The sequence below is a fragment of the Panonychus citri genome, unplaced genomic scaffold (assembly GCF_014898815.1).
Source record: "Panonychus citri isolate SS breed McGregor unplaced genomic scaffold, ASM1489881v1 Contig00111, whole genome shotgun sequence".
Taxonomy (NCBI): Eukaryota; Metazoa; Arthropoda; class Arachnida; order Trombidiformes; family Tetranychidae; genus Panonychus; species Panonychus citri.
Genome location: NW_026515516.1, coordinates 304,354 through 316,791, shown reverse-complemented (window position 1 = coordinate 316,791; position 12,438 = coordinate 304,354). Strand labels below are relative to the sequence as shown.

At 32.8% G+C, this 12,438-nt stretch overlaps 4 protein-coding genes across 4 annotated transcripts; 2 read left to right on the top strand and 2 right to left on the bottom strand.

Moving 5' to 3' along the window:
• Positions 1-4,095, bottom strand: LOC128389893 (uncharacterized). The gene is made up of 5 exons (XM_053349537.1): positions 3,270-4,095; positions 2,836-3,162; positions 2,340-2,732; positions 1,443-1,769; positions 1-1,324 (listed from the first exon to the last, which is right to left on the bottom strand). The coding sequence occupies exons 1-5, from the start codon at positions 3,468-3,470 to the stop codon at positions 1,058-1,060; spliced, it is 1,515 nt and encodes a 504-aa protein (XP_053205512.1). The 5' UTR covers positions 3,471-4,095; the 3' UTR covers positions 1-1,057.
• Positions 4,096-4,232: 137 nt separating this feature from the next.
• On the bottom strand, positions 4,233-8,326 carry LOC128389897 (uncharacterized). Its single transcript, XM_053349542.1, has 4 exons — positions 7,389-8,326; positions 5,780-6,234; positions 5,348-5,674; positions 4,233-5,230 (listed from the first exon to the last, which is right to left on the bottom strand). Exons 2-4 carry the CDS (start codon positions 5,978-5,980, stop codon positions 4,964-4,966), a joined length of 795 nt encoding a protein of 264 aa, XP_053205517.1. The 5' UTR covers positions 5,981-6,234; positions 7,389-8,326; the 3' UTR covers positions 4,233-4,963.
• A 153-nt stretch (positions 8,327-8,479) lies between these two features.
• On the top strand, positions 8,480-10,547 carry LOC128389895 (MFS-type transporter SLC18B1-like). The gene is made up of 7 exons (XM_053349540.1): positions 8,480-8,925; positions 8,988-9,061; positions 9,134-9,438; positions 9,500-9,738; positions 9,805-9,896; positions 9,957-10,224; positions 10,307-10,547. The coding sequence occupies exons 1-7, from the start codon at positions 8,617-8,619 to the stop codon at positions 10,343-10,345; spliced, it is 1,326 nt and encodes a 441-aa protein (XP_053205515.1). The 5' UTR covers positions 8,480-8,616; the 3' UTR covers positions 10,346-10,547.
• Positions 10,548-10,800: 253 nt separating this feature from the next.
• On the top strand, positions 10,801-12,203 carry LOC128389896 (protein YIPF5-like). Its single transcript, XM_053349541.1, has 2 exons — positions 10,801-10,960; positions 11,115-12,203. The coding sequence occupies exons 1-2, from the start codon at positions 10,903-10,905 to the stop codon at positions 11,855-11,857; spliced, it is 801 nt and encodes a 266-aa protein (XP_053205516.1). The 5' UTR covers positions 10,801-10,902; the 3' UTR covers positions 11,858-12,203.
• Positions 12,204-12,438: the final 235 nt, after the last annotated feature.

Genomic DNA, 12,438 nt, shown 5'->3' with positions numbered 1-12,438 from the left:
TCTGAGCAACCAGAAGTTTTCCTTTCCTTTGATGGTGAATATTGAATTGAACCTTCACCGGCGGTCATATTATGGAATCTATTCAGTTATACTTTCTTTTACAGCTATTCGCATGCACTTGTCGATTAGCCTTCTCTCTCTTATACTCCCAGTTTTACATTCTCACTCATCTCATAATGATGATGATGATGATGATAATACTGATATATTTGAGTGAGAAAGTCTATAACCCAAACCTTTTTATCAACAAAAATTGTCAAGGTTTTTACTTATCATCATTTCCCTGGCTTCATTCAAACCAAGCCGGGTTAAGGTAAAGTGAATTAAGTGAGAGTAACAACAATTTACCTGATTTTTTTGTACTATGCGAAAATATATTAGAAACAATTTAATTTTAACCATCTACAATTAACTCACCTCATCATCTTGACCTTAAACTGAAAGATAAATAGTGTTACACTTTCAACGAAACTAAATTGATCAAAATTGTTCATCAATCAACATTCAACAATTAGTAAACCAACAGAAAAAAGTAACGTTAACTGTGTCTTTACCATAACTTACATGAGAAAATTCAATTTTTCTCAGTGTTTCATGTGACTGATTCCATGATGAAGATTATCACCATGTTGAGAATCAGTTAACCAAAGAAAATGTGTCTCAAAATGTGAATGAAAACCAAGAGACAAAAAGTGAAAGGAAAAAGAGAGATGGCAAAGAACCTAATTACTGTTAATTGTTAAATTAATAGTCGAGTTAAGGGATTGATTAAGAAGATGAAGACATTGGAGTGAGAGGGAGAAAAAGAGAGAGAGAGAGAGAACAATGAAGATGAAAGCTCTCTCACTAATGATAATTTACTACAAGAAATAAGGCAAACAAATTGTGTTTTATTGAGTTTTACTTTCTTCACGTTGATTCACAACTTACCTGGTGGAAGGATAAAGATAATTGAAGATTGATTAATTCCTAATTCTATCGTGTTATCAACATTGAGTAACTTTATAAAAAAGAAACATTTTATTCAACCTTATTCATTTCACCATGTTTTGGACATTTAATAAAGAATTTTCAATGAATTATTGACATCTATTTGTGCTCTTTTCTGTTCTTTAGTTATTCGAACTTTTCGTGACATCAATGTTCCCATTACCAGCATCTCATAAGTGGTAAACACTTCAGCCATAGTCCACTTGGGCTCTTCGTCGTTCCAGCTATTCAAATCTTGGAGCAATTTTTCGATTGGATAAGCATAATTTCTGCCAAAGTATATAGTAAAATTGCTTAATTCTGGAAGCGAGGGTTTACGAATATGTATATTATCCTGAAAATAGTATTCAAAGAATACAAAGAATTAGAAGTGAAATAATTATGCGACTGTAATTATTAACTCAAATTTAGTGAATTTCTCTATCTAGAAGATTTCATAAAAAAAATATTACGATTGAGGAGAAAAGTTGGCATTTACTATCCATGAATTCTGTCAGTGGTTGAGATTGTAGACTTTTGCGAAAATAATCGATCTCTTTTTGTGCTCTTTTTTGTTTTGCAATCAAACAAGTATTTGAACTTCTCAACAAGTTAATTCCCATCACCAAAATCTCGTAAGTTGAATAAAGTTGAAGTAACGTCCACTCAGGCTCGTTAAAGTCTCGATTCATGTTGATAGACAGAAGAAGATTTTCTGGTGCCGCTTCAGGTTCAATTCGGGAAAAATAATCTTTAAATTGAACAATTTGACGATCATTTGGTTTTCGAATTGTCATTTCCTGTAATAAAACATATAGACAAAAGAAAATATATACAACAAATAATACAGTGCACGACAAAAGTTTAGGAATTGTGTAAAATCTTGTCTGGTTTTCGAATGAATCGTAGTTAGAACGAATCGTCTTTTATTACTAGGCCGAAACCCGTAATTTTCAATTGATACTCGTGCTAAACTCGAATTCTATAACTTTTTTATTGATAGCCTGATTTCGGCAGAAATTATCGCAAATTAATTATGTGTTAAAGCTGATCAAAACATGAATGAATCAAAATGATGATTAATCTTGACATTCAAATTTTTACGAAAAACCTAAACTTTTGTCGTAAACTTCACATTTCCTTTATTTGGACTTATTTAAGATTCAACATGATCTAATGCAGAAAGTAATTAATTTTCATCTAATTAATTATATTATCTTCATTTATGAAAAGTTTGAAACTAAAATTCCGACTCATCCAAAAACTAGACCAGATTTTACTCAATTCCTAAACTTTTGTCGTTCACATTCATATGAGAAAGCGGAAAAAATCATGCAAATGAAAATGAGAAAATGGTTGGACAATCTTACCTTAAACGATGGCATTTGGATCGGATTTTCAGTTTTCATGGTAAACTCAGTCTTCAATTCCGTGGCCTGATCTTGATACTGGTTGGATGATTGAAATGTTTGCTGTTGTGAAAACTGATGAGGATAATTTTGGTTGAATTCTTTGATATTCATTTGCGCTCTTTTCTGTTCTTCAGTTAAGCGAACTTTGTTTTCCTGTGACATTCTAGTTCCCATTACCAGAATCTCGAGAGTTGCAAAAATTTCAGCCATAGTCCATTGTTGCTCGTCATAGAGCACATGATTGTTCAAATGCTCAAACAATAATTCTTTCGGGAAATAACATTTAGTGCCATAATAAAGCTTAAAAAGACCCAATTCGAAACTAGTAGGCTTGCGAATAAATGAATAATCCTGAAATTCATATCAAAAGATTAGAAATGGAAAATTATTACTAACGAAATTCACACAAGTTTATCAAATTTCTCTGTCTAGATCTTAGATTGAATATTCTTACGATTGAGAAGTAAAGTTGACATTGACTCTCCATGTTCTCTGTCTTCAGTTGAAATTGGAGATCGTATAAAAACTTATCGATTTCTGTTTCAGCTCTTTTTATTTTTTTATCTAAGCGAGGTTTTGATCCTCCTGGTAATTTAGTTCCGAATACCAGAATCTCGTACGTTGAATAAATTTGATGTAAAGTCCACTCAGGCTCGTTAAAGTCTCGATTCATGTTGATAGACAGAAGAAGATTTTCTGGTTTCGATTCAGGTTCAATTCGGGAAAAATAATCTTTAAATTGAACAAATTGACGATCATTTGGTTTTCGAATTGTCATTTCCTGTAATAAACATATAGACAAGAGAAAATATATATACAACAAATAATCTGTTAATTAATAAAAGAGTGAAAAATCGTGGAATTGTGAAAATGGTTGAATATTCTTACCTTAAACGATGGCATTTGGATCAGATTTTCACCTTTCACGGTAAACTCAGTCTTCAATTCCGTGGCCAGATCTTGATACTGGTTGGATGATTGGTTTTGTGTTTGATTGAATGAATTGGATGAGCACATCGAATTGTCTTCAAGTTTGACACATTTCACACCATTGAACATTTCTTTCATATCATTAGATTGAGAATTCATGTTGGAAAAGGTTGTTCAGATGAATTATAAGAACCAATAAAAAAATTTGCTACAAGGAAAAATAACTTGTTGTTGTTTTGTTACTCCGACTTCCAATAAGCGAAATCTTTTAGGTAAAACTTTTCTTCGCTGTTTATCATATTTTCGGCTCCTTATTCTGCCCGATATATTTTCGATACAATCGACTCAAGATACAAAATAGCGGCTCTGTTTTATGACAATTCTTTTAAAAAGATTCTTTTTTATTTATTTAACTGAAACAAAAAATTAACTCAAGTTATTTATCCCCATAGATGTTTTTTGTTGATTTATACGAGTGATGAACTTGATTTGGAAGAAGAGGGAGAAGATGATAATGGACGATCAACTGAACATGCAGTTCCTACAATAAATGCTAATTCTCTTGCAAGAACAAGATTATTGATGAAATAATCATCATCTTCACAATTAGTATTTAAATTAACATTGGAATCAGTTGAGTCACGATGCACCTTTGAATTGGTACTTCGAGATGAAGATTTTTCTGAGCAACCAGAAGTTTTCCTTTCCTTTGATGGTGAATATTGAATTGAACCTTCACCGGCGGTCATATTATGGAATCTATTCAGTTATACTTTCTTTTACAGCTATTCGCATGCACTTGTCGATTAGCCTTCTCTCTCTTATACTCCCAGTTTTACATTCTCACTCATAATGATGATGATGATCATACTCATATATTTGAGTGAGAAAGTCTATAATCCAAACCAAGCTGGGTTAAAGTGCAGTGAATTAAGTGAGAGAAACAACAATTTACCTGATTTTTTTGTACTATGCGAAAATATATTAGAAACAATTTAATTTTAACCAACAACAATTAACTCACCTCATCATCTTGACCTTAAACTGAAAGATAAATAGTGTTACACTTTCAACGAAACTAAATTGATCAAAATGGTTCATCTATCAGCATTAAACAATTAGTATTAAACCAACGTTAACTGTGTCCTTACCATAACTTACATGAGAAAATTCAATTTTTCTCAGTGTTTCATGTGACTGATTCTATGATGAAGATTATCATCATGTTGAGAATCAGTTAACCAAAGAAAATGTGTCTCAAAATGTGAATGAAAACCAAGAGACAAAGAGTGAAAGGAAAAAGAGAGAAGGCAAAGAACCTAATTACTGTTAATTGTTAAATTAATAGTCGAGTTAAGGGATTGATTAAGAAGATGAAGACATTGGAGTGAGAGGGAGAAAAAGAGAGAGAGAGAGAGAACAATGAAGATGAAAGCTCTCTCACTAATGATAATTTACTACAAGAAATAAGGCAAACAAATTGTGTTTAATTGAGTTTTACTTTCTTCACGTTGATTCACAACTTACCTGGTGGAAGGATAAAGATAATTGAAGATTGATTAATTCCCAATTCTATCGTCTTATCAACATTGAGTAACTTTATAAATCAAACATTTTATTCAACCTTATTCATTTCACCATTTTTTGGACATTTAATGAAGAATTTTCAATGAATTATTGACATCTATTTGTGCTCTTTTCTGTTTTTTAGTTATTCGAACTTTTCGTGACATCAATGTTCCCATTACCAGCATCTCATAAGTGGTAAACACTTCAGCCATAGTCCACTTGGGCTCGTCTTCGTTCCAGCTATTCAAATCTTGGAGCAATTTTTCATTCGTAAAAGTAAAATCTCTGTTAAAGTATCCGGTGAAATTGTACAATTCTGAAAACAGAGGCATACGAATATGTACATTACCCTGAAAATTATATTTAAAGAATCCAAAGAATTAGAAGTGAAATAATTATGCATCTGTAATTATTAACTCAAATTTAGTGAATTTCTCTATCTAGAAGATTTCAGAAAAAAATCTTACGTTTGAGGAGTAAAGTTGGCATTTACTATCCATGAATTCTGTCAGTGGTTGAGATTGTAGACTTTTGCGAAAATAATCGATCTCTTTTTGTGCTCTTTTTTGCTTTGCTATCAAACGAGTATTTGAACTTCTCAATAAGTTAATTCCAATCACCAAAATCTCGTACGTTGAATAAATTTGATGTAACGTCCACTCAGGCTCGTTAAAGTCTCGATTCATGTTGATAGACAGAAGAAGATTTTCTGGTTTCGATTCAGGTTCAATTCGGGAAAAATAATCTTTAAATTGAACAAATTGACGATCATTTGGTTTTCGAATTGTCATTTCCTGTAATAAACATATAGACAAAAGAAAATATATACAACAGATAATCTGTTAATTAATAAAAGAATGAAAAATCGTGGAATTGTGAAAATGGTTGAATATTCTTACCTTGAACGATGGCATTTGGATCAGATTTTCAGCTTTCACGGTAAACTCAGTCTTCAATTCCGTGGCCTGATCTTGATACTGGTTGAATGATTGGTTTTGTGTTTGATTGAATGAATTGGATGTGCACATCGAATTGTCTTCAAGTTTGATAAATTTCACACCATTGAACATTTCTTTCATATCATTAGATTGAGAATTCATGTTGGAAAAGGTTATTCAGATGAATTATAAGAACCAATAAAAAAATTTGCTACAAGGAAAAATAACTTGTTGTTGTTTTGCTACTCCGACTTTCAATAAGCGAAATCTTTTAGGTAAAACTTTTCTTCGCTGTTTATCATATTTTCGGCTTCTTATTCTGCCCGATATATTTTCGATACAATCGACTCAAGATACAAAATAGCGGCTCTGTTTTATGACAATTCTTTTAAAAAGAATCTTATTCATTTATTTAACTGAAACGAAAAAATTAACTCAAGTCATTTATCTCCATTATAAAGATGAAAGAGAAGATGATAGTGGACGATCAACTGAACATGCAGTTCCTACAATAAATGCTAATTCTCTTGCAAGAACAAGATTATTGATGAAATAATCATCATCTCCACAATTAGCATTTAAATTAACATTGGAATCAGTTGAGTCACGATGCACCTTTGAATTGGTACTTCGAGATGAAGATTTTTCTGAGCAACCAGAAGTTTTCCTTTCCTTTGATGGTGAATATTGAATTGAACCTTCACCGGCGGTAATACTCGCTTCCATTGTTACTTTAACTTCAACATTTTTATTGTTTCCTTCATCCATTGGATCAACTGGGTCATCGCAATTATCGGTGAAAGGTTTAAATGATAAACTAATAGCATCGGAAACATTTAAATGTCGTTTGCGAACATCAATCGCAGTTATACAATCACCGTTGGTGATTGAATGGAGCGGAGATCAGAAGAGACATTATTCGTGACCAGTGTCAAGATCAGGCCAGGGAATTGAAGATTGAGTTTACCGTGAAAGCTGAAAATCTTAGCCACATGTAATCGTTGAAGGTAAGAATATCTAACCAATAATCTTCATTTCGAAGTACCAATTCAAAGGTGCATCGTGACTCAACTGATTCCAATGTTAATTTAAACAATAATTGTGGAGATGATGATTATTTCATCAATAATCTTGTTCTTGCAAGAGAATTAGCATTTATTGTAGGAACTGCATGTTCAGTTGATCGTCCATTATCATCTTCTCCCTCTTCTTCCAAATCAAGTTCATCACTCTTATCATCATTAACGTCAACAATTATGCCCAACACAATCTCATCATCATCGTCCTCAACAGCAACAACAACAACCGTAGCACCAAGTGAACCAACTGCACTTTTGTTTACCTACAATTTGCGAGGTGAATTACATAAATGTATTAGTTTTCCCCGACCCAAAGATATCTCATCTCTCATGATGACCATAACCCGTGACGGAGAGTACATCATATTAAGCGAGTCACCTTATATGATTAAAATTTTACGAACTTTTGATGTGATCTCAGTTTATCTTTAATATCAACAAGTATTACAAATGATGATTGGCCACCACAAGAGTTTACAAATGACACTTACCTCGAAAAGTGAAGTCAAATAAAAGTATTTCCTGATTAGTATACACTAGTCAAGTGATGAGAGTTAAACCTCGAAGAGAAAGAGAAGAAATTAACTTAATGTCACAATAGGGACACAAACTAATTCAACGGGAATAAACTAATGTAACTGAAGAACGCAACCAAAATATTGGTAAATAACCAGTGGGCATATTTAGAGTTGTTCAGATCCGAATAGTTGATCGATCAGATCGATTTTCTATTTTCAAAGTTACGAATGATTCAGACCAAGAAATTCAACCGTTAGAATCATTATCAACTGAATAAAGTAAGAATTTACGATTTCTCATGGGGTTTTAGCTTCGGGTTTGTCTTAGACTAATAAAACAATCAACTTGTAGAATAACTTTAGGATATTGGATTCCAATGTTAATCTAAACATTAATTGTTCAGATGATGATTATTTCAGTAGATTGTTCATTATCTTCTTCTCCCTGTTCTTCCGAATCAAGGTGATCATTATTATTAATCAACAAAGAATAGAAAAGAGCGAAAATAGATATTAGAAAAGTTCATTGAAATTCATTGCCATCAAATTTAAGAATCAGTGATAATTGAAACGAAATTTAATTCCACGTAGGAAATAAGTTAATTGTTCATATCCATTCAATTCCTTAACTTCGTATTATCTGTTCAACTTTCAATAATGTTCTTGACTGAATCTTAATGAAGATCAGTTTGACAATTAGATAATGACGAAGTCACAATTAGATATTATTTTTGTTTACAATCAATTAAGATTTTTCAATAATTTATTAATCTATTTGATTAATTGGGTTAGTTGTTATTTTTTCATCAATGATAATCATCACAATTTGTACTTGATTTTTTTCTTGTGTTTTCACTTTAACTTTGATAAACAAAAATCAACAAAAGACAAATTGTTTATTATTAAAAAATTAACATTCGATTGTGATTAAGTGAACGAAAAAAGTTTAATCAATTTATGATCCAATTGGTTAATTACCACTTACAAAGACTCTCTTGGGTGTTTAATCTTGTTCACACCAGAGGATCAATATCATTGGTTGATCATAATTAAGTTAATTTGTTTCCAAATTGTGGTTTAATCATTGCCTAACCTGTTGATCCATTTGATGATCAGTGTTTAAAGTAACAACATCAAAACAATAGTATTAATTTTTTTAGTTCACCTTTGAGTTGACCTTTAATTTTGTTTCTCTTTAATTATGTTGGGCTTTATTGATTCAGCGGATTCTCACTTGATGAGTACCCGATCTTGTGGTGCTTGTAGTTTACATTCCAGCCATCGACATGCACTGGAAGAGATCAGAAAAGTGCCCATCAGTAAGCGACAGATTTTATGTTTGATCGCCTTGGCCTATGGTAACTTTTGTGTCGCCGCGTGTGTTTCCCTTCAAGCTCCGTTTTTCCCCGCCGAATGTGACAACAAAGGTGTTTCGTCTCAAGTCTACGGCCTGATTTTTGGAATCTATGAGTTGGTCATATTGACTGCAAGTCCGATTTTCGGCAAAATGGTAATTAAAATTCAGTTTTATTCGAGTCCAACCACCTGAGATTTTTGTCTTTTCTCTTTCAGTTCGCTTATGTTTCTCCCAATTTCTTCCTCGAATCTGGTCTTTTTCTCGCCGGTATCACCACGGTGCTTTTCGGGTAAGGAATCTAACAACCACTTGCACCACGACCACAGTGAATTGACTCAATTTTAAATTCCTTCTCTCTCAGAATTCTGGACAGAATAGCCGATTCCCTGCAGTTCACCGTTTTGGCTTTTTCTCTGAGAATCTTTGAAGGTGCTGGAGCAGCGGCATTTCTCACCTCATGTTACACCATCATGCCATTAGAATTTCCTGATCATATTTCATTTCTTTTCGCTCTCTTGGAGACCTTTTTTGGTCTTGGACTAATCGTCGGTCCAACGGTTGGTGGAGCTCTTTTTGAGGTCGGTGGCTACATTACGCCCTTTGCTGTGTTGGGAACCTGTATGATTCTGGGCAGTTTAGTTAGCATAATCTTGTTGCCCAAATCAGGTAATTATTTTGTTTATTTCTTTAGTCAATTTAGCTCATTAATTGTTTGTCAACAATTTAGGTGGTGTCACCCAAAGTAAATCGCCGAGTGTGTTTGCCTTTCTTTGTGACATTGGTACTCTTCTGGATGTCCTGACAATCGCTGGTTGTTTGAATTTGATCGGTTTCAACGCAGCGACACTTGAACACCATTTAAGACAATTTAACCTTTCGCCAACAAAAATTGGGTCTATTTTCATCATAACGGGATCCGTTTACGCTTTGACCAATCCTTTGTGGGGTAAATTGGGTGAATACAAGGTCAGTACCCAAGAAATAACAAGTGATTAGCAAACAACCTGTTGAGTGTTTCTTTCATTTACTTAGTTTGATGCTCGATGGATGTCGATCCTTGGAACGGCGATTAACATTGTCGGTTTATTGTTCATGGGACCAGCTGATTTTCTACCAATCGAACCGTAAGTTTATCTCTAAATTCGTCAATTTGTTTGATTAATTGATCTTTTTCTTTCATTCAGTCAACTTTGGCTTGTAATTGTCTCTCTCATCATCGTCGGAATTGGAATGGCTGCTAAGCAGGTTAGCGCTTACATCGCTTGTCTGAACGACACAATTAACCGAAGAGGTTATCCAAACGAGACATCAACTTATGCTCTGGTTTCGGCTACAAATTTCTCATCCTGTTCGGCTGGAGCATTTCTTGGACCATCAGTCGGTGGTTATCTTTTAGGAACCATCGGTTATCGAGCATCGACTCAGGTCATCCTTGGATTCGAAATATTAACGGTAATCCAATCAGCAATCCAATGTCCAATCCAGTGGTCACTGACAATCTAACTAATTGTTTTTTTTTCATTTTCTAATTTAGCTAATCCTTCTCGTACTTTATAAACTCTGCGGATCTTAATCAGGTGGTTGAACCATAATCTTAACATTTTGTAATTTAACTTAATTCAAATTTAAGAGGAAAATCAATTTAAAAAATCTCTTGAATTATTTAATCATTTTATTTACTTTATCTTTTATTTTTATTCTATTAAATTATTTTTTTATTGTAATTTTACTTAACTAATATAATAAACTATTCATAAAAATGTTACAAATCAAAATTAGAATCAATTAATCCAATCAACTAAAATAGTTAACTGATTGTCAAGTGAAAAACATACAATCAACCCGAATGAGCTCCAATAAATCAACATTAAGATGTAACAATAAACTGCAGTTGCTTTATTCAACTGATTTCCAATACAACTGCTAATTGTTAATCAATCAAAATTGAAAAAATTTCTTAATTAAGATTATATGAAAAATCGATCGTTCATAATCGAGAGTAAGTCCAATTAATCGGACTATCGATTTTCTCAGATTAATTGAATTCTAAAGCAACGTAACATCACATTGATTGTGTTTCTATTTTGATTGTTTTGTTTTCTCATTAAATTGACAATTAACTAATTAGAAATGGACGATCGATACAATTATCCGCCAAATTATCCACCAAGAAATGACCTAATAGCCGGTGAGTTTAAATCATTTTCAATTCTCCACTGAAACTGTTTCATATGATTTTTTTTCCTTCTCTCTTGCCACTTGGACATTTTCTATTCTCTTTTGATGATTTCCAATTAATTTTCTAATTTTCCTTTTTCTATATTTAAATTTTCCTTCTGCAGAAGATTTTGTCACCATTCAGACACCAATGGACAACCAGGAGAACATGTCACCTTACATTTACAATCCAACACCCTCACAATATAATCCTTATTATGTTCCAACACCGACACCAATGGTACCATCTCCATCACCTTCTTCCGTTTTCTCCCCAGCAACACCGACCGGTGACATAAACACGGATCCCTTTTACTCATCAGATGGTATTGATGATCCTTTTGCCGGTGAACCTCCGCTATTAGAGGAATTAGGAATTAATTTCGATCAAATTATGCAGAAAACATTAGCAGTTATAATTCCCTTTAAGAAAACGGAACAAAGTATTCTCCATGAAAGTGATCTTACAGGTCCATTGGTGTTTTGCTTTGCCTTCGGAATGTTTCTCCTTTTATCGGGAAAACTTCACTTTAGTTATATTTATGGAATTGGAATTGTTGGTTGTTTATCTGTTTATTTTCTACTCAATCTTATGTCTCCCGGTGCAACATCGATCACATTGATCTGTACGGTTTCCGTTCTAGGCTACAGTTTACTTCCGATGGTCGTTCTTTCAGGATTATCTGTTATATTCAATTTAAGCACCGGTGTAATTGGTAAATTTTTCGCCATCACAGCAGTTCTTTGGTGTGCTTTAAGTGCCTCTAAACTTTTCGTCACAGCCTTAGCCCTACAGCGACAACAACCACTAATTGCATATCCATGTGCACTTCTTTACGGAGTATTTGCCCTTCTAACAGTCTTTTAAACCCAATGGACGATTAACTGTCAACTGTTAACTCAATTAACGCATCAGAAACAAGAATTGGGCAAAAATGCAAAATCAGTTGAACATTTTACTACGAATATTTGTAAAAACAACTTATAATCAGAATAAGAAAATCAGACCAATATGATTATCTTATTTGTTCAACTAATAGAATTAATCTCTTCCTTTCTACCATATATTCCTTTTTGTTTTCTCTTTCTATTTAAATTTAATTCTTATCAAATTAATCAATTGATTATCATAATTATCTTCTTAAAAGATTATGATTCTCTACCCTTTGTGTACAGGTTTAAAAACGATAAAAATGCAAACTTATCAATTTAAACTTTCTCGGTGTAACAATTAACGTATTAATTTTATTTTTGTATTTCAACGCGATTTAAATATTTAATTTAACATCAAAATCAATCAATTTTGATATTCACAATCAATTGGAACAATTCAGTTCAAATTGTAATAATCTTTTCCTCTTGAATGGCAATCAAAACACACACACACACACACACAAGTAATAATTTCCTATTATTAGTTCTCATTAGAAATTAATAATTATAAGAGAA

Excerpts from the sequence above, each read along its gene's own strand:
- LOC128389895 (XM_053349540.1), top strand. The coding sequence starts at position 8,617 with ATGTTGGGCTTTATTGATTCAGCGGATTCTCACTTGATGAGTACCCGA. Across the intron at positions 9,062-9,133 it reads ATCACCACGGTGCTTTTCGG|AATTCTGGACAGAATAGCCG; the intron begins GTAAGGAATCTA and ends CTTCTCTCTCAG. Across the intron at positions 9,897-9,956 it reads GATTTTCTACCAATCGAACC|TCAACTTTGGCTTGTAATTG; the intron begins GTAAGTTTATCT and ends TCTTTCATTCAG.
- LOC128389893 (XM_053349537.1), bottom strand. The coding sequence starts at position 3,470 with ATGAATTCTCAATCTAATGATATGAAAGAAATGTTCAATGGTGTGAAA. Across the intron at positions 3,163-3,269 it reads TCCAAATGCCATCGTTTAAG|GAAATGACAATTCGAAAACC; the intron begins GTAAGAATATTC and ends TGTTTATTACAG. Across the intron at positions 2,733-2,835 it reads GTCAACTTTACTTCTCAATC|GATTATTCATTTATTCGCAA; the intron begins GTAAGAATATTC and ends TATGAATTTCAG.
- LOC128389896 (XM_053349541.1), top strand. The coding sequence starts at position 10,903 with ATGGACGATCGATACAATTATCCGCCAAATTATCCACCAAGAAATGAC. Across the intron at positions 10,961-11,114 it reads AAGAAATGACCTAATAGCCG|AAGATTTTGTCACCATTCAG; the intron begins GTGAGTTTAAAT and ends TTCCTTCTGCAG.
- LOC128389897 (XM_053349542.1), bottom strand. The coding sequence starts at position 5,980 with ATGAATTCTCAATCTAATGATATGAAAGAAATGTTCAATGGTGTGAAA. Across the intron at positions 5,675-5,779 it reads TCCAAATGCCATCGTTCAAG|GAAATGACAATTCGAAAACC; the intron begins GTAAGAATATTC and ends TGTTTATTACAG. Across the intron at positions 5,231-5,347 it reads GCCAACTTTACTCCTCAAAC|GGTAATGTACATATTCGTAT; the intron begins GTAAGATTTTTT and ends TATAATTTTCAG.